This window comes from Bradysia coprophila, unplaced genomic scaffold (genome assembly GCF_014529535.1).
Source record: "Bradysia coprophila strain Holo2 unplaced genomic scaffold, BU_Bcop_v1 contig_358, whole genome shotgun sequence".
Classification (NCBI taxonomy): Eukaryota; Metazoa; Arthropoda; class Insecta; order Diptera; family Sciaridae; genus Bradysia; species Bradysia coprophila.
In genome coordinates, this window is record NW_023503616.1 from 2,464,757 (window position 1) to 2,489,579 (window position 24,823).

General features: G+C 34.8%; 5 protein-coding genes and 3 non-coding genes across 13 annotated transcripts; 2 read left to right on the forward strand and 6 right to left on the reverse strand.

Moving 5' to 3' along the window:
- Positions 1-1,204: 1,204 nt before the first annotated feature.
- On the reverse strand, positions 1,205-5,741 carry LOC119081764 (UDP-glucose 6-dehydrogenase). The gene is made up of 6 exons (XM_037190958.1): positions 5,130-5,741; positions 2,774-3,062; positions 2,498-2,709; positions 2,144-2,431; positions 1,771-2,085; positions 1,205-1,708 (listed from the first exon to the last, which is right to left on the reverse strand). The coding sequence occupies exons 1-6, from the start codon at positions 5,298-5,300 to the stop codon at positions 1,529-1,531; spliced, it is 1,455 nt and encodes a 484-aa protein (XP_037046853.1). The 5' UTR covers positions 5,301-5,741; the 3' UTR covers positions 1,205-1,528.
- Positions 5,742-5,827: 86 nt separating this feature from the next.
- On the forward strand, positions 5,828-7,202 carry LOC119081791 (SURF1-like protein). Its single transcript, XM_037191000.1, has 5 exons — positions 5,828-6,137; positions 6,292-6,413; positions 6,477-6,668; positions 6,731-6,898; positions 6,957-7,202. Exons 1-5 carry the CDS (start codon positions 5,916-5,918, stop codon positions 7,159-7,161), a joined length of 909 nt encoding a protein of 302 aa, XP_037046895.1. The 5' UTR covers positions 5,828-5,915; the 3' UTR covers positions 7,162-7,202.
- Positions 7,203-9,073: 1,871 nt separating this feature from the next.
- LOC119081747 lies at positions 9,074-11,088 on the forward strand. Its single transcript, XM_037190922.1, has 2 exons — positions 9,074-9,289; positions 9,351-11,088. Exons 1-2 carry the CDS (start codon positions 9,183-9,185, stop codon positions 10,996-10,998), a joined length of 1,755 nt encoding a protein of 584 aa, XP_037046817.1. The 5' UTR covers positions 9,074-9,182; the 3' UTR covers positions 10,999-11,088.
- An 834-nt stretch (positions 11,089-11,922) lies between these two features.
- Positions 11,923-12,740, reverse strand: LOC119081843. The gene is made up of 3 exons (XM_037191085.1): positions 12,588-12,740; positions 12,213-12,349; positions 11,923-12,156 (listed from the first exon to the last, which is right to left on the reverse strand). Exons 1-3 carry the CDS (start codon positions 12,597-12,599, stop codon positions 11,940-11,942), a joined length of 366 nt encoding a protein of 121 aa, XP_037046980.1. The 5' UTR covers positions 12,600-12,740; the 3' UTR covers positions 11,923-11,939.
- Positions 12,741-15,325: 2,585 nt separating this feature from the next.
- On the reverse strand, positions 15,326-24,346 carry LOC119081803 (microtubule-associated protein RP/EB family member 1). 6 transcript variants are annotated; one of them, XM_037191031.1, is made up of 7 exons: positions 24,163-24,346; positions 20,157-20,284; positions 19,933-20,078; positions 19,041-19,305; positions 17,152-17,374; positions 17,007-17,079; positions 15,326-16,925 (listed from the first exon to the last, which is right to left on the reverse strand). In XM_037191031.1, the coding sequence occupies exons 2-7, from the start codon at positions 20,275-20,277 to the stop codon at positions 16,875-16,877; spliced, it is 879 nt and encodes a 292-aa protein (XP_037046926.1). In that variant the 5' UTR covers positions 20,278-20,284; positions 24,163-24,346; the 3' UTR covers positions 15,326-16,874. The 6 variants fall into 6 exon arrangements, with proteins under 6 accessions (XP_037046926.1, XP_037046925.1, XP_037046924.1 ...); XM_037191030.1 differs by having other exon boundaries at positions 17,152-17,377; XM_037191029.1 differs by having other exon boundaries at positions 17,152-17,386.
- On the reverse strand, positions 22,272-22,344 carry Trnaa-agc. The gene has a single exon. It is a non-coding gene; the product is annotated as a tRNA-Ala (tRNA).
- Trnaa-agc lies at positions 22,520-22,592 on the reverse strand. The gene has a single exon. It is a non-coding gene; the product is annotated as a tRNA-Ala (tRNA).
- Positions 22,777-22,849, reverse strand: Trnaa-agc. The gene has a single exon. It is a non-coding gene; the product is annotated as a tRNA-Ala (tRNA).
- Positions 24,347-24,823: the final 477 nt, after the last annotated feature.

A 24,823-nucleotide genomic window follows, 5' to 3' on the forward strand; every position in this document is an offset into this window, starting at 1 on the left:
TCAAAGTAAGTTTTTGGTAAAGGTCAAAATATGTGCACAACCGAATACTCGAAAATTTAGCTTCTTTGCATTTACGCAAGTTGTAAATCAATTTGAAAAAAAAATTAAATCGATATTTGACATCTAGGGATGAAAACAAAATACGCCAGTCTCGGTCCCTTAACCATCGCACACCCCTAATGAAAAGTACTTTATTACGCGACTTTATCACGATAATTACACTCATCTAGATCCAAATAAAGTACTTTGCACTCGATGTCATAAATAACCATTGAATCGTTTGAATACACAAAATAAACCACAAGTAAAAAAGTTAGTCGACGGAAAACATTTTCTTTATCAGTTTCCTGTAGATTTGAGTGTTTCATTCGAAGAAGAAAAAATGTGGGCGTTGAGTTAAAACATTAGGGTGTAATGTGTTACACGTATTCAATATCACTTGTCCGTGTCATATATGATGGAGCACAATATAGCTCTTCATACAAAGCCATAGCACATTTGAACGGTTTGAATGTAAAATGATTATCTATAAACTAATCAACAAAATTTTCGGTACAGTCAAGGTCTTTAACGCCATAATACACAACAACACTTCGATTTTTTTTGACTCGTTACTTACACGATTTTAAGTTGAATAAAATACTGAAATTATAAAAAATTGTGGCCATACAGTGTCTACCATTCTAGGTCAATCTAAGAAATGTTAGTTTTAAAATTTCAGAGCATCCTTCAAGGAGCATTAATTTATCCTCGTCTTTGCTCTCGTGTATGAAAAACAATTTGAACCTCATTAAGATTAAAAAATCGAAATTCCGTACAGTGGCTGGTATGAGAATGTTAGTCACTGAAAGTCGAAAGTCATACGGAAAGTCTGGACAGCTTGATTTTTTTAAAAATATTTTCTTAAAGCATTAAATGCAGCGTGTTGATCGCTTTAGAGAAAGCACAATAAAAATGTAATCAAAATTGAACTCTTGTCCTATTCTGAAGGTTCGTAAAATAAACCTAAAATCTTTTAAACGTAAATCCATAATTCGTCGCATGTCGACTGTCCTGTGTTCAGGGTCAATATTTAGATTAACCTATCACATACGGCTATTCATCTGTTACCTGTATCGAAAGGCACCAACATTGTCTTCCTCAATGTTTGACTTTGGAAACACAGTAGATAATTACTTGGTGGAACAATCTTTAAAAAATCAAATGCAAGCGATTACGATATGTCACTTTATTAAGTATAAGATTGAATCAGAAAAAAAAAATTGTTTGCTTAACTTTGTAGCTTCGACCGTTAATATTTCTTAAAAATATAAGAGCGTAATACTAAAGTGTTACGAATAAAGTCATGGCGATCTAACTACAAATTTCTCTGAAACATATTGCCGAATAAAATCTTTCGTTTTGTTTTAAAATAAATCGAGATTTTTCATAATTTGGTTTTTGGCACGCTTGACGTGCATTTACTCTCATTAATACTTTTTTTCTCACGCTCAGATCCACATAACTGCGCCCGACTAACTAAACCACCTTAATTAAACTGTGGAACCGTACCCCAAGATCTGAGAAGACCAACACGATTCAATTTTTTACCAATCGTTTGAACGTGGAATCCGATCTTCTGTAGCGCATCATGGTTCAGTATTTTGCGACCGTCGAATATGAATGCCGGTTTCATCATTGAATCGTAGATTTTGTGGTAGTCTAAGGCCTGTAAATTCGAAACGGTGAGAATTTGGTCGGAATCTCTGTCCTGGTATGATATAATTTTACCTGGAACTCGTCCCATTCAGTACAAACGACAATAGCATGTGCCCGTTCAACAGCACTGTAAGGATTTGAATGCACTCGTACAGCTTCCCGGACTTTCTCCGGATTGTCAGTTACTGATGGACTCGTCAAATCATTGAAAATCTGTTCTGATTCAACTTTTGGATCGTAAATTTCCAACTTGGCACGCTCTTCGAGTAGAATTTTGCACACAGTAATTGCGGGCGTTTCACGCGTATCACCTGTGTTTTTCTTAAATGCAAATCCAAAAATGGCGATTCGTTTATCAGAAACGGTGTTAAATTGACATTCGATTATCTGTAATACGGACACATCGTTAGCTTCGAGATGATGTATCTCTAGTCACTGAAACTACCTTCTGAGTAAATCTGGTTTTCTGATACTCGTTCATATCAATGACTTGTTGCCAATAGGCTGCGACTTCGGGTAAATTAAGTCCTTCGCAAATGTACACTAAATTGAGAATGTCTTTCTGAAAGCAGCTGCCTCCAAAACCCACGGATGCTTGGAGAAATTTCGATCCAATGCGAGAGTCCAAGCCGACAGCCTTGGCTACCTCCGATACATCGGCTCCAGTCGCTTCACAAACGGCTGACAACGAATTAATACTCGATATTCTTTGTGCGAGAAATGCATTTGCGGCCTGAAATTTAACAAAAAGAAAGTTTAAGGGACGGGTACGTGCGGTATTACGATTCTATACACTTACCAATTTTGATAATTCCGAGCTCCATGTATTCGTTGACAAAATTCGTTCTTTTGGAATCCAGCGCTCATAGACCCAGGACAGCGTTTCGATTGCTCTGAAACCTTCGTCAGTTTGTTCACCTCCAATTAGCACTCGATCAGGATTGATCAAATCTGCAACGGCCGTACCTTCGGCTAAGAACTCCGGATTTGACAAAATGTCATACCTAACACCTGAAGCGTATTTTACTCATTAATTCAACTTTCAAGATTCTCAAAATCAATCTGGATGTGGTACCTGCTTTCTGATTGGCTCGTAAGATATGCATAATGCTTTCGGCAGCTCTTACAGGAACCGTACTTTTCTCGACAACAATTTTACTGCTCTGAGCTATTTCGGCAATCATTCGAGCAGCATCTTCCACATATTTCAGATCAGCTGCTCGACCGCGACTATTGCCGAAATCTTTCGTTGGCGTATTGACCGAAATGAATATTAGCTCGGCTTCTCTAATGGCAGTTTGAATGTCCGTGGAGAAAAATAAATTCTTGTTTCGTCGTTCCTTGACAATTTCGAATAGACCAGGCTGCAAAGCAATAAATTGACAGAATATATTTATAAAGACAATTAGAGCGTGATTAACGTTTTAATAATGACTAGTCTATAACGGTCATCATTAAATCTGTTATTTTTGATGGTTACGTTATAAAGTTTGCAACAACATTTCTTAGTTGATTGGTCCCTAAGTCTTGTAATAATAAGACAACGAGAACAGGAGTCAACGAATTGCAAGCACACCACTCATTCTTCAAGTGCGTTGTCGGAGTTTATTGGTTCTTCGTTTCGTAGTTGCCGTCACCGATTAAAAAAATCAGTTCATGGGAACACTGAATCACGAACGAATAATGTCAATAACATTAAAGTGTAAATCAAATATTATGTTCGAACATGAGCTGCTAAAGGTAAAATATCATTTTACTGTTTTCAACTTCACATAAAGTGTAGAATAGTATAACGATTTTGCCGATAACAGAACAATAGCACCTACCATGTGAACTCTGTGAATTGAAGAATCGACAGTTTTCTGCAATTTCGTTAGTAGCTCAAATGATTTAGTAAAAATTTCTTAGCAATTTTCTTTTGGCCTTATGGTGAAATCTGGCAAGCTCGATTGTGCCTTGTAGCGAAAATTCTTAAATTGGCGCCTTTTTTGATTAAATATTGTACCTCTTGTCCTTCAGTGCCCTACGCGTCTTTTGGTAGCCAGCCCGGCTCTGAGCCAATAGTGTGTTAAAAATATTGAAGTAAAAGATTCTGTATCAAATACTTAAGATATTTGATAAACAAGCTCGATATATAAAACTATAGAAATGTGAAGTGGGATCTTCGTTGTCGATGACGTAAATGGTGCGAGACGAAGTCGAGAACCAAGATCCCACTTTACAGTTCTAGCTATATAATAGTAAGAGTTTTACAATTATACGTGCTTTGCTTGCTGTTCGCAAAAGATTGAAAGATTGTGCATAGCAACCGCAAATACCTCACCTTATTTTACAGTCCTAATACACAATGACTAAAAATTTAATAGTCATTTTCCCACAATACTTTAGCTAAAATAGAATGTGTCGAGCATTCAATTCCATACCATCCTCTAAAATAGGTGTGCACTTTATAAAAATATTGAGCAACAAACTGATTTTTTAATTAAATGACTAGCTAATTATCGAAATAACTTCGTTGTCTGACAACCAATCTGGAAGACAATTTAACTTACAGTTATATAATTTACCGTCATTTCATTAGCGAAACATTTTACAGACTTTCGATTGTCTCTACAAATGAAATCGCAATCACAGATTGGTTCCATTTTAGGTAAATTATCATCTCAATGGTCTCCGAGTCACTATGAATCAATAATAAATTACGCGAAAATCCATTCCAAGGATGGTAATTAAAGTTTTACTCGGTACAAAAAAAAAATGGAAAAATCTTCATCTTGAAATCAGCAATTTATATTTTTGTTTCTATAATCACATAATACATGCAAGTATTTATACCGATCGAGCGTCATCATTTATTAAACAAAAAAGTATTATTGGTCAAACCGGTTTATAGAATTCTATCTCAACGCAAAGAAATTTCACGGAAGGAGGAATCTCAAAAATTTTAAAAATAAATCTTGCGTTCTTATACTTCCGGTCTTTTCAAAATATAATCAAGTTATTGAAACGTTGATAATGTTCTTATCAACTTGAAAGAAATATTTTTTTTCCTTATTTTGTGAATAGAATTATTCAATGAGGAACTTTAAACATTTTGGACTTGACCTGGCTACTCAATTTTCACATATTAATACCATCTCATGGCTATTGACTTACGGCGCACAATTTAATTAATTTTGTTTACACATCAAATCAACATCAAAGTCATCAAACAATTAACATTCAACATACAAACTGCAGTATAATCGACCTTTCAGATTGTATGATGCAAAAATGGAAGATGGGTAACTCGAGGTTAAGAGTTTCTGCGGAGGTCATTGAAATATATAAAGAGAAAAAAAAAAGACTAAGTGCACGCGTCGTCAAATTCTTCAGAAGCACAAGCATAATACCACAAAGTTGATAATTGAAATTCTTTGAATAAAACTTACCTCATAAATAGGTAATTTATCCGAATTCCATGCATCGATACGTTCAACACTTTTGTCCACCACAGTTATTCGAATGTTTGGGCACTTGTAAGCCATAACACTGCAGGTCGGACCACCAACGTATCCGGCACCGATGCAACATATCTTCGTAATTTTTAGTTCTTCAGACATGTTTCAGTAGAAACAACAACAACAACAAAAATTGAAGAGAAAAAAACCCCAGTGACGGAATTTATTTAGTGTAATTGATGAAACACGATTTCCAAGAAGGTGATGGGAGACGACTGTGTTATAGACGAATTGGTTTTAGTTTTTGAACTAGAATTTCACAAATGGAAAACATAGAATTTGCACTTTTATTCAGATTGTATTCAATTGTCCCTAAATTGATGTTGCCTTCACTAATGTTTGAATCGCGGCGACAGAAAATTAATTTGGAAAAAAATGCAACAAAATATAGACGAGTTAAGTACACGTATATCACTTTAGGGTTAACGATTATTTGCTATAAATGAGTTTGTTGAGTTAATTCACATTTTTTTGTTAAATTATAAAGAGTTGTTGATGCAGATGGTTTTGTGAATGAACATCTAGTCAACAACACTTGAATGAAACTGAATGAAACAAAATTGAGAATGAATGATTGTGGACGGGTGTTGTTCGGTGAGTTTTTTTTTTCTTCATGTCAGTCAAACAAAAGTCAATTCTAGTACAATTGCCGGTGTTGACTTGTCAAAACAAAGTATAGAACAAGTTGGGTCTGATAGATTCAACTGCACAGACAATATGCTTAAAGTGTTTATACCTCGATTGTCCGACAACACGGAAAGAATATTGAAATCAAACATTTTCGAACAGCTACGAAATGTGTATAAAACATCTCGTAATTTTGCAACGCAATCAAACTCTGGATCAACAGGACGGATATCGCCTCCGAAGGCTTACACTTTCCAACGAAACCAGAAAAATAGCAATGACAAAGTCACCCCTTATGGATGGATTATGTTGGTAAGAAGATGCAGAACATTAGCTAGGGAAATTGCACTATAGTCGAAGTGTGAATTGAAAACTGTCATGTCACAGAACATCTACAATTTCCAATTCATAAATGATAAATCGACTTAATGAATTCACGTAACATTTTCACTTTGAACATTGTCAGGCGATCCCTCTGACAACATTCGGACTGGGATGCTGGCAGGTCCAGCGAAAAAAGTGGAAGGAACAACTAATACAGCAACTACATGTTCAGACTAATAGTCCACCTGTCGATCTACCGGAAGAGTAGGTGATCATGAAATGGATGTTGCAAAATACCCAAATTCTTCAATTGGTCTTTGCTTTCAGTTTATCCGATTTAGATTCAATGGAGTACCGACCTGTTCGTGTCAGAGGAAAATTTCTTCACGATCGTGAGCTGGTTATGGGACCAAGGTCGTTAATAACACCGAACGATGAGCATAAAGGAGGTCTACTGACCCAACAAGACACGTCGATTGGCTATTTGGTTATTACTCCATTTCAACTAGAAGATTCAAAGTATACTAAGTCTTCCTTCTCACCGTGTTCACCATAAAATTATTTTAAAATCAATTTTCCAGCAAAATTGTTTTAATCAATCGTGGATGGGTACCGAAAAATTCAGTCAATGCAAACAGTAGACTTAAAGGTCAGTCCGAAGCAACGATGGAAATTGTTGGTGTTGTACGGAAACCGGAAAATCGTCCACAATTCACGCCGAAGCAATCCGGTGAGATATTCATGTACAGGTTGTGTTTCTCTAACCATAATTGTTGGCAGAAAGTTCAGTTTGAAATTTTATTGCAGAGATTTACCGTTGATGTGTAAAATTACTGGAGCTGATCCGGTGTTTTTAGATGCAAAGTCTACTGTAGAAGGTGGGCCCATTGGGGGTCAAACTAGAGTTACGTTACGGAATGAACACGTATCGTACATTGTAACTTGGTTCAGTTTATCAGCCTTAACGTCGCTTCTATGGTATCGACAAATATTTAAAAGAATCAATCGTTGAATTTATTGTATCTTACACATATTTATAGTAAATAATTGAAAGCTTTTCTGTTATTTCTATTATTTCATCAACATCGTCAGCAAATGACTAGGCGCATAATCTGCAGCCTTTACTGAGAGTCAACATACTTGACTTACCATTCGATTGTTTTGATGGTCAACTTAAAATAGGTTTTACAATGAATTTTCTTCCAAATCCCTAAATTATTTAACTTGCAGCAAGCCAAAGCACCTAGCAGAAAAAAATAAAGTATGCGAATATTTCCATACCTTTTTTTTCAAAATGTCATTGCAAAATTACCATTAAGGCCGCTAATGGTATTATTGGTATCAAAAAACTACTCTATTTGACGTGTAAAATCCTCGATTACCCTGCTAGGTGCTTTGAGCAAGCACATTAGCAGTATAATTTTCTAATCTAGTACTTCTGTTTATCGAAGTATTTTCAAGAGACCGATGCAAAATCTGTGATTTCATTTGTTTAAACACTAGACTTCCTATATAAGACATTAGCAGGAGATATTATTTAGTGTTGTCTCTCAATGGCGAACAGCAAGAATATGTAATCTTCAGTTCTTTGGCTCTGTGAAATCTTGAAATTTGGCACAAATTTCAGAGAAGGGTATTCTTCGTCGTCAGCTTCATTTTTCATGATTATATGACTAATTCCAGCAGCTATCTCATCGGAATTATTTTGTTGTTCTGTACAATTCCATTGAATTTTCTAAAATTCTGAAAAGAAACGTCGGTAGCTGCTGGAATTCAAGGCTGTAAACTTTGCGGAGGTCACGCAGATGCAAATACGCGGGGTGAAAAAATAATAAAATAGTGATTTGCATGAACTCTCCAAAGTTTACAGCCTTGGCTGGAATTAGCCAAGGTAGATATATGGGCGCCCATATATTTACCTTGGAATTTGCCATATACAAAAAACAAAAATCAATTCATTGGAAACAAGCAGCCAAAACGAAATATTATAACAATAACGTTGAATCACACAGTATTTCAAGTTTTTTTAAATTAGGGGCCACACTTCTAGTTGAACAGAAACGTGTGTTTCACACATTTTCATACAAGTTTCCACCAATTTTTGAGTGCAAAGGTGTGAAGGGGCTCTAAAATTCGACATTTTCATCGTGCGCACTTTATGAAAGACCCCTTATTTCATCTTTATCGCCAACGATTTCAAAAATAGAGATTGGTATCAAGGTACTGAAAGAACAGGCTAAGACAACTCTGAGTTGATCACGAGGGCGGTGACACACAAATTGCGTCAACGGCTAAGATGTTTATATGAAAAAGGCAACTTAACAAAAAAAATTCTAAGAAACATTTTCTTCAAGTTGATTTCACACACAATCTGAAAGAACAGGTTAAGACAACCACGAAGGCAGGTGACACCAAATTTTACAAACAGATAGTGTGAGAAATCAACTTGAAGAAAATATTTTTGTCGAAAATTCAGAATTTTGTTTTTGTTAAGTTCCATTTTACATATAAACTTCGCAGCCGTTGACGCAATTGTGTGTCACCGCCTTCGTGATCAACTCAGAGTTGTCTTAACCTGTTCTTTCAGAACCTTGGTACTGAGTGCGTTTATCAATTTCGTGGCTGCCTTATTAAGGCAGTGCCTTAACCTGTCCGTTCAGAACCTTAATATTGGTATTGACCAGTGTACAAGTGAACATACAATGTACAAGGAACGCAATAACCGTTATCCATAATTCTCACATAAACAATCTCAGTCTGTATAACTTGTTTGAATGGAACGCTAACTTCAAAATGTTTGACCAAGAATCTGAGTTTACAGAGCTGTGTTGGTGTTCCCGCCATATAAGCTTTCCCATTTAAATTATTTTACGACTCCTGATTTTGTGACATAAATAAAAAATGTGAACACACTGGGATGGCTGTCAAACATTAGATGTCAGTAAGAGTTGTTACTTGGATAGAGAATAACACAAGACAATTAATATAAATCGAATTAAGATTGATAAAAGTAAGCCAAGACAATAAAGTCGAATGAGTGTAAAAGTGATGAACGATTTACCAACGGAATTGCTCATAGCAATACTTCGTAAAGTTGACCAACAGGAATCGCTAAAAAATGCCGCATTAACATGTAAACTGTAAGAGCATACATTTCTGGCCTGTCTGTTTACGTAAACATTTAAAACAATTGCATTTCAGATGGAAGGAGCTTATCGAAAGTTCGTGTTCGTGGTCACTGTCGCTCGATCATCAAAATGAAGTAGGTTCAAATGAACCGTGGCTTGACTATATGCTCACTACGAAGCGAAAATTTCACAAAATTAAAATAGTCGGCCTGGTCGAGCTGGGCAAGAACCGAATCATTGACATATTCCGAAAGCATGGCACACATATCACCAAGCTGTTTGTGTTCGAAAGTTGTTTGGACAGATTTGATCTATTTGTTGAAGTACTAAAATGTATGCCGAATTTGGAGCATTTGATCTTATATGAAATTACCACGCCGTGTACTGTCGCAGATGTTCCCACAGAAGATAATTTACCCGAATTATTGAAATTGAAAACAGTGGAATTGGTTGAATCGGAGGGCAGTATCATCAAATGTTTGAATCGTTCGAAACTGACTGAACTTAAAGTACTCAACTATGCGTATAAAAATCAGCCGTTGTCACAAGAACCTGTACTGGACCTCTTCCGAGCACAACCTCAAATAAAAACGCTTGCCCTACGAAGTATTGATTACGGGGCAACGACTCTATTCCAAACTGATATAATGGATGGCACCGTGAAATTTCAGCTTAATAAATTGTCTCTACTTGACATCAAACTTCGCGAATCTCCAAACGACTACAACAATCTACTGAAGTTTTTGAAGCCTCAGGCAAAGACAATCAAATTCTTGGAACTTGGCACAACGTTTCCAGATTTGGTTTACGAATTCGTCTTTGCAAAGTTCAGAAATTTGAAAACATTGCGGCTGATGATGAATGAACTTCCAAAAGATATTGAATTCTATGAGCGACTTGAAGAGAATCCTAGCATCACCCAGCTAATATTTATGGATTCACCGCCACCGAACCATCTAAACGATAGTTGTCCTCCGTCGCTGAAAGAATTCATTCGACATGTGCCAAACGTAACCGACCTAACTTTACTCGAGGACACCTGCGACAGAGGAACACTTCAGTTCATAGCCAGCAACCTGAAAAATTTGACAAGATTGACTGTAGCCTATTTCAATGAAATAACATTCAACGATCTCCAATTTCCCAGCCTAAAGACACTGTGCATAGATAAGATAGAAGATGACGTCGATTGGGAAAAATTTTCAAAAAACAATGCCAACATTACGGAAATTCTCATACATTCTGGAACGTATGCTGGTTTCAGTGATTGGTTAGAAGAAAGTTGCTCTGACTTTATTGAAAAGATGACAAAGATCTTAAGACTGGAAAAACTTGTCATTGGAAGCCCATTTCGCACCAATGAACATTTCTACGAGCACATCCGAGAATTCGGAACTAATCTGAAATTAATCGATTTGCACAAAACGTGCGCCCTATCGATCGACATAATGCACGGGATACCTGGCTTACGTTTTCACGATGATGATTTTCCTGCACCATTCCATACTCCGGAATTCTGGAACGATGAAGATTATGATGGAAGACTTCCGGACATCGATAGAGGCGGAAACTGGGACGACGGTGAAAATTTTCTGGATCCGTTCGAAATGCATTTGATGGATATTGATGATTATGATTATGAATATGATCAACACGATGATTACGACGGGTACGATGATTTCGTTGATGAATTCGACGAAAGCGATTTTGATGAGTATTGAAGGATCAATTAATTGCGCACATTGCCTATGAATGATGTACAGAACTATAAACCGTTACAATAAAATTAAAAACTTTTTTCTAAAATAGAATGCGTCAGTGTACTCTGTTCATTTTGTCCTTGCTTCTTATCGGCAGCACCGACTTCAATAAGCTATGACCTACGAGTAATGGTGACCTTATAGCCAAATGAATGGTATTGAAGTAAAAGTTGCATCAGGCTTCAGGCACAGCTCGATACCTTGGGATAAAAAATGAGTTGAACAGAAACTTTCTTTAAGCAAGACTTCGGAGATTTTCTGTGAATTTAATTGTTTCAAAGCATGAGTGGTACTCGACAGTGTATCAAACAAATTTTGGCACTGTAAAAAAATGTGCAACAAATTCTTATACAAAATAGTTAGTATCTATTCTAGTCATAAGCAATGAAAGTAGAGAACAGGTATGGTCGATCGCCGAATTCTTCTTCAACGCACTCACATTTTATGTCAAAATAATATGAAAATGAGTGCGTTTAAGTACGAAAATCAAATTTTTATGTCCTCCGGGCGGACAATAGACCATACCTGTTTCACACTTTCATTGGTCATAAGAACCACCTTTGCTTAAAGTGCGTTGCTGAGACAGATATTTAGATATTCAAACCCTTTCTCGACAATATTAATTGTGAAAGAAATGTTGATTATCACGCACAGGACTCGATAGTGAGAATATCGCTGCATTGCATTATACAAATTCAAAATGGAATGGGTGGGGATGGGGAAAACAGTTAATTGAGTGTTCCTTTGTTCGAGTTTAAGGGTGCTGTCAAAATGAGGGAATTTGCTTTGGTGAAACGTTGCCCTCAAATCTCGCTCAATCACCACTCTCAGTTAACACTGTATAGCATTCGTGGTCACATACAAAATAGCAAAAAAATATATTGAATTGATGGAAATAAGATTTAATTGTTAGTATTATTGGTCAATGTACTGTTAGTATTCATATTTTGTATAAAAGTGCTATTAATGTACACGTCGCCAACTCTAATTATGACTGGTCTCACTACTGGTCTGACTGTTGTAAATATATGAAACAGCAAACCTTTCGATTGGGTTAAATCTGGTTCATTTTCTTTCAATGAGGTAGAGTCGACTTGGGCTGTTTTTTGAATGAATTTCCTAGAAGAACTCACATTCATTAGTCAAGAACAATAAATGCAAAATTCATAACTTACACAAAATTCGTAGTGTTGGATTCAAGTACAGTTGTGGATGCAAGTACCTGGGTTAGCTTATGGTCAGGTGAGACCACAGTTGTGTTCGCATCATTGCTCACACCAACGATTGTTGCAATCAAAGCACAAAGGATAAACTAGAATTATTTAATGTATTAAGATGCGATCAAATTGTCATTTTTGTGGCACTTTTAAATTGGTACAGTCAGACAAAAGATAAAAGATAGAAATTTATCAAGTGCAAAAGTGTACGGTCCACTTTCAATTCCACAGGGAAATTGTTTAAACTTCGTTGCGTTACGTTTCGTCTAAGCTTATATCGACCTAATAATTCCAGAAAATCGATAGTACATTGTGACATTTTGTCTCACTTACAATCGAAAACATTTTCCTAAAACACTACGTAGAGATATGTACTGCTCCCAAGACTTTTCACAATGTTATCGAGTTTCCAGTTCCTTAAAGTTATATTTTCACACATTCATTAGCCTGTCTTAATCTAACACCAGCAGTAAATTAATACTGAAAACGTCGCTCGTTGTTCGAACTTGAATTTAATTTCAATCAGTTCGATGAACTTTGATTATCAATTTTCGTAGCAACAACGCACTTCAAGCATGAGTGGTACTCTAAATAGGATACTGAAACTTGACAGTGTGTCATATAACTGTAAAACACTGCAGAAAAACAATTTCATACAAAATTGTACTCTACTCGGCAGCTGTCGACTATAATCACTTTTGCTTGAAGTGCGTTGGTAGCAAACATGTTTAGATTTATTTATGCAGCAATCGTCTGTTTTGTTACTTAGTAAAAACCTGTCTCATATTAGAGAAAGTGGCCGTTCTATTTCAAATTTACGATTCTCCATTTTGAATATTTTCAGAAATTTTTGTTTTTAAATTAATAATTATTTAATGAATGCGAATGCGAACGTGAACCATTTCAGATTAGATGTATAGTTCGGGTATTTACTGTTGTAGGTCATAATCGAAAAGAAAAATAGGTTTGCAGGGATTTTGTAGAAGTTTAAAATAATTACATTCCCTGCTTTTAAACGTCTGCTCTTAATCGTATTATCATCGTCATCTTTCAGTTCTAAGTAAATTTTCACAGATTTTCCAAGCAAACTTAATTTTTCACAAATCTGGTTACGAATTTAATTCCCTTTCTTATTCAATTTTAATGATTTGATGTAGCGATTTTAACAAATTCTTCTTAAAGTAATTTCTTTACAGTTTTTAACATTCAAAAGTATCGGCATATTATACATTTCTTATTTTGCTTACTTCTCTCATTTCTCCATATACTCGTTATGGAGAAATGAGAGAAGTTGGAGAAATAAGAAATGTATTATATGTCGATACTTTTCAATGCTAAAACTGTAAGAATTCCTCAAATTTATCAGTTTTGAGGTTTTGAGAGAGGACAGGAAAAACTAAGAATTTTGATGAAAAAATTACATTTTAAAAGTCAAGAAAACATCGCTTTTACATTGACTTGAAACATTTTATTTAAATTTTCGAATTTGAGAAGCTCTAGCAAGGCTGTAAACTTTGGAGAGGCCATTTTATTAGATACGGCGGAACACACCACGTCTGATGATTTTAAAAGTAGGTGAATTTTAATAATAAGGTGAATCTTAATAAGTGTCATGGTAATCGCGTGCTGCACTTAGAGGTTTTTTTTTGAAAAACAGCTTAACAAAATCGCGAACATATTTTCCGGTGGAGCTGCCTAGAAAGGTAAAGCCAGAAAGAACAGTTTTCGTCGCGTTTCGGATGCAGAGGAGCCGTTAAAAGTTCACCGAAATAGTCAACTTTTTACCAATTTTTATCAGGTGTCTCTTCATCACTCTCAATCATTCTCTCAATCATTCTTCATTCTCAATCATTTCCAGTTCGAGATCGGGCAATACTCTCTCTAGCATCCAAACTCTCTCAAAAAATCGCTTTAGGGGGGAAAATAAGTTTGAGAAACGCTGATTTTTAATATGGCTTCAAAACAACAACAACAACACCAGCGAACAAAGTAGCAGTGATTCATAAACGTATTTACCACCTTAATAATTGTAGTTTGGTTGCTAGGGAGGGTATTGGATCGGGACGATTCAGTTTGTAAACAAAGAACGTTGTGTTATTGGTGTTGATCGGGAATTCGTCCACTTTGCAAGAAACCAATAGCGCCTCAGCATGATCGTCGATTGCACCATGAGCACTCTCTTAGTATGGATAAATTTTAAATGTTTGTCCTGAAAGTATATGCCATTACGTTTTCAATTACACCCCACACGATCTTTTACGTTTCATGTACTTGGGACAATTTCCACAAGAAAAGTCCATTTTTTGATCACCTTCAACTAGCCAATCAATCAAGCGTCGAATGTTTTATCGATAATCGATAAATATCGACTGATAATCACATTTTCAGCCAATATTTATCGAATTATCAGTCGATATTTACCATATGTACCGATTGTCGTTCAATATTTACCGATTATCGGATCGCACATAGTTGTGATGAACTGAGATGAGCCGTTGTGTGGTGAAGTTAATCACGTCTGTGTTTTATATTAGAGCTAGAGAAGAAATCTATTTTACTTAAAAAAAATTCGAATCGAAGAATTAGGACAGTACGACAAATTATCCTGAAGTAGGACAATGCAGGAAAGTAGAGGAAAGTAGGCGTAATAGGACTACCTGCATCTCCCCATCCATTTATTTTCTAATTTCTTAAATTAAAAAGCCAACAGTTTAATAAAAACATATTTTTATTTTCATCATTGTAAACACAAAATAGAACAAAATTGTTTCTTTGAGCGCTGAAACAGATTTATTTAATTCAATTTATAATTAATAGGGATTTTCGGTAAGAAATGAATTGAAAGAACGAAAAAATTGTAATCTGAAATCAATTAACATTGCAATAAATTCAAATCCGAATTCAAATTCGAATTCAATTGATGAAAACTAAAATAATTCTTAAACAAAAAAAAAATCATCGTACAAAAAAAAATTCCCACTTTAAATCCTAAGAAAAATACTAACGACAACAAGTTGCTTACAGAAATTCCGACTGTTCTTGTTCTCCCATTAACATCGTTTTTTCTTAAAAAATAAATAATTTCATGCTTCCTTTAAACACAGTAAGTAAATGATAATGTTATTAATAATTATGTAAAAAAAAATTGTTAATCTAAATGTCCAATGCGAACGAATTTTTCACTGGTTCAAAAACGTTACTTCGATATTGGCTCGATCATTGAGAGATTCCAGTCGGAATAGTTTTTTTTTTCTTTTACCGACTTAGTCCTGTATTGACGATTTAGCGACCCGATAACTGGAAGATTTGGATAGGAGGAGAAAAAAATAATCATCAGGCGATGGTATAATTAATATACCGTTTCATATTGAATTAGCGATGCTATACAAAAGCTCATCTTTACACTTAGAATGGAATCTCTCATCACTTTTTTTTTGCGATTCTGGTTATTTCATGGACTTATAAATGCTTTCGAAAAATTAACAAAATAATGGAAGCAACTAAATGCGCTCGATGTGCGAAACACACCGTAAAGTTCTATAATTTGAAAGTGTATGTGCTTACTGTTAAATTGTTTTCAATATTTTTTTTTCTTCTTTTACTGAATAAGCTCTAAATTTGTCAATTTTGAGAAAAATTCAAAGTTTCAATCTCCTCTCGAAGTGAATTCGCTCCATTCATAAGAAATTCAAATACCATCCACAGATTGGTGTTTGTGTTAGCCCCATCAAAATCATTAGAAAATTACTCTATGAATGCATCGAATTCTCCGATAAAAATGACAATTTTAGCGGACTATTGAATATTTTAGGTTTATGCTCTTTCGTTTTATAATATTTTTTATTTTCTCCATCCCGTTTCAATTTTTATTTATCTAAGCAACAATGTACATACATAATATCGTCCCACAGTTTTGTATCTTTTACAAAACTCACACAAAAAAAACAGACGTTGATGGCAATATTTTGTTTCAAAACGTGGCTACAACACCGACTTCAAAGAAATTTTTAAAAAAAAATTGAACATTTTCGACTTGCAAAATTTCAAAAATTTCCAAAAAGTTTTTTCTTTGTTTGAAAAAATTAAACTTTTTCGCAAAATAAGAGCACATTTTTGATTGGTTGTTGGTAGTGTGACCATATTACGGGCGTTACGGTCAACTAGCAATCGGTTAATCCTTTAGAAACGGCAAGTGTGTCGTAACAAAATCAATAAATCTGTTATTTCGGTTACTTAGTGTTTGACACAAAATCTTTTACTTCGTCAGTTTCAACATTCTTTTTTAGACAATGAGAGATATGATATGTCGGGCTTAACTTGAAATAAATACTAATGCTTCTAATTAAGTTTCACTGTTAAATGTATGCACAAAAAGAAAAGAAATTTATTTTTTTAAATGAACAAATTTTGTTATTAAGAGTTGCTTATTGTTTATAAGATTTGTTTGTTTGTAATTAATTTTTAAAGGCATAATCGGCTCATTTGATTTTTTCCATTCATATTTACGCCCGCCGAAGCCATTATTCTGAATAAGATAATTTCCAATGAGTTAAAGTTATTAAAGATGAGTTCGGTCAGAAATACGGAAAAATATAAAATCATTGCAAATTGTTGATCATTTTAATATTCCTCCTCTTCTGGTGCCGTTTCTTCGGGTGGCGCAAATCCATCCTGTTCCGAAAAGGAAACAGAGAAAAATTTTTGTCAGTCAAAATTTTGTCACCAATACAAACGAAGAGTAATGTAACAAACCTCTGTTGCATACAAAATCTCGACAATTTTTTGAACTAAGGGATGGGGACCGGTCTCTTCAGCCTCCTGACAGCTATTACATTAAGAAAAAAAAGATCAGAAATTTTCGATGAACGGAAATCGTTGCATTGCAAAAATCACTTACAGAATCTCGATATCCCTTAATTTACTGAAATAGAAGTCACGCTCCTTTTCCAAGCCTTCCAAGTTCAATTTCATGTCCATAACTTGATTAGATAACTCGTCGATTTGATGGCTGTTAACGGCATTGTGAGCACCTCCATTACTTTCATGACCAGCAACTTTTGGCTTGCTTCCAAGGCCTCCAGCTGGTGCACGGGATACTGGTGCGACCGTTCTTGTTGGCACTACTTTAGAAACTGTTTTGTGTTCAATGAAAAAAGATTTGGTTTTGTAAGCAAAAGATACTACGTGTAAAGCCGACAAAAAAAATGTGAAAGTTTAATCGAATCAGGTCAGCGACAACAATGACAAAATAAGAAATGAGCTCGCGTAATATGTTTACCTATACTTAGTAAAATGCACGTTAAAAATAATGATTTTTCAGCCAAATCAATTGAAGTAATAGATCCGAGATTGGCTCATTGGATGTAATATTGAGGTTTATCTTTGGCAAAGTAATCTAAAGGGCCAGTCATCTTCTATCGACAAGGATGAAAAAACAAAAAGCGATTAGCTCTAGTTATTGATTTCTTATATAGCAAACAAACGAAGTAGAAGATTTTGCATCAAATAACGATACTTTAATCAATCGCAATACGCTTGCCGTTTCTAAAAGGTTAATCAGACCGGCTGTGGCATATTTTCGGTGATTTTTTAGGTTAATTAAATTAACTGAAAATGATGAATAGTCCACAAAGGATATGGCCTGAGTTGAGCGAATGTGACTAATTTCAAAATTTTCTTCTTCTTTCATTATCATACACTTATTCAAATTAAGTTCGCTTTTATTTAAAAAATTAAAGACGAAAGCACTATAAGTCCATCACCATCATATGAAACTGGTGGATCCGGATTTGTGTAGATGTTGAAGTGCTTAAATTTTATGATTTCAACCTTTTAGAAACAGCGTTATAATCATTACACGTACACGGGTTGATCCTGCTTCATTATATTATATCAGTCGATATGAAACGCCGGTTTCTGTCATATGATTAGCCGTTTGTTTCGATTAAACTATCAGATTTTGCATAAAATGCATAAGTAAATGCTAAGTCATTCAAAAATAGCATGCAATATTTAGTGCAAAGGCTAAGGAACGATAGCGTTGAGTTATATACGTAAATAAATTGAAAATTAATATTCTTGCATGCAACTAGCCTAATACAAATTGAAGATCTGTGCAAAATAAGGAAACAAATTTTGAAAATACGAATTTTGATTCAATTTTGCCGAGATTTGGTTAAAGACTAACATATGGCTCGATTGCCATCTTTTACGGAAAACACACGAAAATAAACCAAAAAAAAAAACTTAAAGAAAAGAAAATAAACAAAAACAAAATTACTTGGTTTCGCCTTGGGTGCGGTCGCTGTAGCAATGGCGGTTCGTTTTGGTGGTCCGGATGAATTCAGTTTGGATGTACTACCGACACCCAAACCCATTGGCAAATTTTCTCTCGCCGCAGACGCATCGTACTCTTTGCCATCGTAATTGGCATCGAAAAATTTCTTAAACCACTGCAAAAACTCAAAATTGTCTTGGAAGCGACCCTTGATTAATTTATCTATCGGAATAATCTGGAAGGAAGGGAAAAACATAAACTAAAATTAACAAAAAAGAAAACAATAAAACAAACACACGAAATCGCGATGTCTATCGACTCTGTTTGAATCAAATATGTATTCTCAATAGATGTGCAATAACCATAAAACAACGGAAATCATCAAAACCTAATAACGCAAAGGAAACCGAGTGGAAAGCGTCGAAGAAATAATCGAAATGGACACACACTACGAAATGAATTTTTTTTCCAACTAATCTACAACGACGACTTTTTAAGAGTCGACTAACTGCCTGAATTCTGATGTGGAAAACCTTGTGTTCGTGTTTCACGCGGTTGCTGTATTTGTCGCTTTTGATGTACGGCAACATGTTCAACAGCTCCAACACCCAATTCATTTTGTATTGCACCCAGACCCATTGGTATACCAAATCTTGCTTCGCTGGGATCATACTCCCGTCCGTCGTAATTGGCGTCAAAGAATTTCTTGAACCATTGCAGAAATTCAAAATTGTCTTGAAATCGGCCACGAATCAATTTATCAACTGGAATTATCTGGGCGTTTTGATAGAAATTAAAATTTGAGTCATCTTCATCTGTTATCAGCATCGACAACACTAAGAAATGAAAACCTCCAGCTAATGTTCTGTTATCAAGCAAAGTATATGCCGAAACAAACGAAGTAAAAGAATTTGTACAAGACGCTTCGCGATACTTTACGAAAGGTGAATGCGACACCGTGACTCATCATAAAATTAATCACAAAAAGTGTATTCGTTAACAAAGAACCAAAGACTACACATCAATTTTCTATTGATTTTTGTAGAAGAATAAAAAAAAAACAATTTTCTAAATGAAAGTGATTTGCAATTACGAGCAACAATAGACCCAGTGTTGAAACACGTAATTTATGATTAATGTGTTCGGGAAGCTAATTTGTTTTCTATCGATCGTACAACGTTTACTCAAACTCTTTTACGATGATGTTGTCTGTGTGAAATTAACACAAACCAATTCATAATTTATGGAACCTGACTCGGTGTCTGCATGGCGACTTTTTCAAAAAATGAAATTCAATTTTTACAGCCCCACAAAATTGTATTCCCCAATGATGAAAAGACTGTAGTTCCTCCCTCACTTCAGGGTAAAAATTCAAATAAAAAAAACAAATTTCAAACTCACTTTGTCGACGCTCATTTTCTTGAATGCAGCTTGCAGTATTTTGAAATTTTGAATGTATTCATGCTCTAAATTGGTGCGAAATTTGACCCGCTTCATTGGTACAGAGCCGGGAAAGAGCATATCCATGTACTGGCAGTATGCGGCTCCTAATTGTATTCAGTAAAAATTTTTGTGTTGATTACGTAAAATAATGGATACAAAGCGACAATTTCGAAGCGTCTTACCTGTACATAATTCTTCAATTTTATTAAACTGGGCACATAAACAGTCGTTGACCCATGAGAGCATATCATGTCTAGACAAATTGTCTGTTGTTACGTTCGTTGAATATACATTAACCGCCATCGATAAGCTAAAAGAAGAAGAATATGTTTTATGAAAATATTTTTATTGCTAAGATTTATGTGAGTATTGTGATTTAGATATAAGCCACCAGCCATTCCCGAATTTAATTACTTTTTAAAATGAAAAAAATTTCTAAGTGTTCAGAGTCTGAACTTCAGACAGTTTAATTGCTGACTTGGCTCAGTTTTTTGTTCCCTCATTTGTCTAATAATTAAATGAGTGAATGACGCGGATACATTCCTATTTAAATTGTATGAGTAAATGTTATTATAAATTGAATTAACTTCAAGTTAACTTACAAAAATAGCATTTACATCGTCTTACGTTAATTATACAAAAGCCCACGACATTATGTCTCGAAAACTACTATTCAAACATAGTCATACTCTAGTTGTAATCATTTTTGTATTGATCGAATAAAACAAACAAACGTACATGAAATATTAGACTGAACGTGACCTGTACCAACCATAATTATTGTACACACGCAGTATACGAGGATTGCTTTTATATTTTACTTTTCGTAATAATGAAAATTATGCAGCAGTATCGAAAATACAATTCAATTTGGTTAGAATCTATCAGAAAGCAAGCATATCAGAAATTTTATTGTCGGATCTATTACCTCATTTGTTCTAAGTATTTTCAATAGCAACCTATTTGTCTTCTACAGTCCACGACTTTGACATAAGCGACGCATTTTGTTTCAGCTGGTGCATTCACATAGACAAGGGTGTTTTATGTCTTAGAACTGGTCTAACACTACTTATACCACGGACTTGAGTGTAACTATCTCTTATAAACAAGTAAGACAGTTTTGTTTGAATAGTGAATCAGCTGAAAAACAGCTGAAACAAAATGCGTCACTTATTTCAAAGGCGTCGACTGTAGACTGTATGCCATTTTTTTGAATATATTTATTGTTTGCTATACTAAGCACGCATTAGGCTTAGTCTCAGATTTTGTCGTTTATTCTGTAACAGGTTAATTCTAAATGAACTTGTATCGGCGGATATGCATTTTTATGTCTAGGCTATTTGAATTAACATACTTGCACACTCATCGAAAAAAAAAATTATTCGTCGCTATATAATCTTATCAAAATGGAATGTTGAATCACTGTAAATTTTTCATTCAATAAAATATTACTGCTTCCCCTGAACAGAATCAAAAATTTCAACATTTTTAACAAAAATGTTTGTATGATGAGATAAGAATACCGAAATAAATGGGCGCCCAGTTCAGCTGTCATTTCATCTAATGAAAGGTAAACAAAACAAATCGACAGAAAATTTACATACATTCATGAATAGAATTGATGAAGATCACCGTTAATCTGCGGCGAAATGTGTGTATGATTGGTGTTCATGACTAATAAAACTTTACCGGTCAATGTTAGACGAATGAATATTGTTGAAGGAACAATGCAAATTTAGGCAAATAGCAGCCGTCGTAGATACAATAGTGTTAGTTGATTCAACATTAATAAAAAGTCGTGTCAAGAATTATTTATTTATTTAAACACCAACGGATTTGCACCTTACTGGCGTGGCATATTCAAAAAACATTAATTCCGTTAATCCCGTTAATTGAAGGCGATCTCTGAACACTCTTCATCAAATTTTCCGTCGATAACTTTTACTTCATGGTCGTCTGGTATCGACAGAGACGATAAAAGTAAGCGAGGAACTCTGTTCAATATGATGTGTCTTAAGATTGTTTGTGTTAAAAACAAACGATGAAACAGATTTGTCATTAATCGACATCAAATCGAATTAATTTGATTTAATAAACGGCAAGCGTATTGCAAGAAAATCATTAAATCTGTCACTTCATTTGTGTAAAGAATCTTCTACTGACAATTTTTTAATGGAAGTTTGAACCATATGCCGGATTAGCTGTCATGCGATTTATTTATATTACCGAGTACAATGTCGCTTTAGAAAATCGCAATTTTTCATTATTGGATTTTATTGGTCTTGAAAAAAAAAAATTGGAGATGCGGGGCATCGATCCCCGTACCTCTCACATGCTAAGCGAGCGCTCTACCATCTGAGCTACATCCCCACATTAAAATTTATCAGAATTTGACTAAGATCAAAAAACAAATTTTAAATAGACAACGGCATATGGTTTGCTACAATTATCATGGCGTAATTAGATTTGCTAATAGAAACGGGTCGTGTTTTTGTCGAATAAGCAATACTGAACATTGTATCAAAAAAGAATAAATAAAAAAATTTGGAGATGCGGGGCATCGATCCCCGTACCTCTCACATGCTAAGCGAGCGCTCTACCATCTGAGCTACATCCCCATATAAAGATTTATCCGAATTTGACTAAGATCAAAAAAACATTTTAAATAGGAAACTACATATGAATCGATACAAGAATGCGTATCACGCGTAATTTTCTAGAGATTTACTAATGGAAAGGTTACGGATTTTTGTCGTAACAAGTACAACTGAGTATTCTATCAAAAACAAAATAAAAAAAATTTGGAGATGCGGGGCATCGATCCCCGTACCTCTCACATGCTAAGCGAGCGCTCTACCATCTGAGCTACATCCCCATGTAAAGTGATCTGAATTCGTGTAAATCAGACCTACGCATACATTTACTTTCTAAAATTAATGCAGACATACCTGCGCATAAACACGACATTACTTTGCCTTTAAGTTGTCAGATAAATCAACTACAGTAAACTGTGTACGAACAGATGTATACGATTGTATCAGTATTGAATTGAATGTAAATATGAACTTCGATTATTTGTTTTCAGATAGTGTGTCGATCGATAAAGCCGGCAAACAATGTCAAGGGGATAATTTCATGTTCGTACAGTTTGCATCTATCATCGACAGCAACGAAAAAAATGGTAAAACAGATGAAGTAAAAGACTCGACAATCGTTTCGACAACAGTGCAGTAAAAGATCTCATTATTACACCACGGTATATTAATGCCTGTTCTATTTATAAGGTTAAAAAATTGAATTTCTGCATTGACTAATGAACCTCTTACCTCTAGTTTTAGCAAAACTGATTCAGAAAATTAGAGAATATCAGCAATTGCGCATCGCGAATGACTAGGTAGGTATCTGTTTTCTAAGCGCTACTAAAGACCAAAATTCATCACAAATTTGGTACATCAGAATTTTGAAAAGGCATTAAAAGTGTGTTATTGGAACGAATGATTCGATTGAGGTAAACATATACACATATGAGAGACGATTGAAGATGGAATGCGATAAAAGAGTAACAGAATCGAATAGAAAAATTTAATTTTTTTTATTATTATTTTTAGAAAGTGTTTTCCAATTCGATTGATTTTAATTGCCTTTCGAAGACATTTTTTGGAATTCGCTTTACACACCCAAAAAAAATTCCACATTTACGATGTCATTGTTTCAACCGAAACAGAATCACTCACTGTGGTAAATCGAGAAATAATAATCACGATTAAACCGAGGAAATGTGCACCAAAAAAAATGTCAAAACTAAGATGGAGTTCATTCTAGACATTCGGCACAATCAAGTACGATGAATCATGCACTTTTATAAGCCAAACATAACCTAACGGCATTTTATTAATGAAATTGTTCCACAAATTTTAAACTAAACAATGACGTAATCAATTCAAAATTCAGTTTTTTTACTGAAAGAAAACGTTTCGATTTATTAAAACAAAATTCTTCATGTGAATCTAATGACCCCATTGTAGTAAGAAAGATACGGTAACGTCTGCTTTTGCATTCAATTTCAATATTCACATATCCTCGAGGAGGTCAAAATGCCGAAAAACCAACATATGTTGATTTATGAACGTTTTTAACAATTTTGTCACAATTTCCACCACATACACATCAAGAAAATGTTCATCTTACCGCTTTTATTGTTTTGTATCAAATTCTAACGAATAATTGCGCACAAATGACTGGAATAATTGCTGGAATTTCACAAAAACACAAATTTTTACGGATTCACGAAAAAGCTGAAGACGTAATTATAGAACAAGAACTACGAGAACGGCGACTGAATTTCGCTGTCCAAATGCCATTTCAGTTTGAAAAATCGACATCTCATAAAAACGACAATGTAAATCGATCTTGCGTGCAATGACATCTGTCATCCAATGAGCGAAAGCTTTTGCCCGCGATTTTCGTATTTGGTTTGTCATCTGTTATCGATAATGGCGATAAAATAAACAGTGGGATCTCACGAGTGTTTTATTGTACAGTAAAGTGAAAGATTTTGTATAAAGCAATAGAACAAAAGAAGTAACAGACTTATTGATTGTGGGAATACAGAAAAAAAACTCATTAAAGTGCTTAAAATATCGTTTTCACTGTACGTATTTCAGAAGTCCAGAATGCCAGCTACTCTTTGTTATCTGTATTTAACACTATGTTTCAGTGCAACAGTTACACTAAGCGAAGTAATAGATTTTGCATCAAACCAACGCACTTCAACAACAATTTTATACAAAATATTACTCTATTTGGCAGTTGTCGACTATGATCACTTTTGTGTGAAGTGCGTTGATCT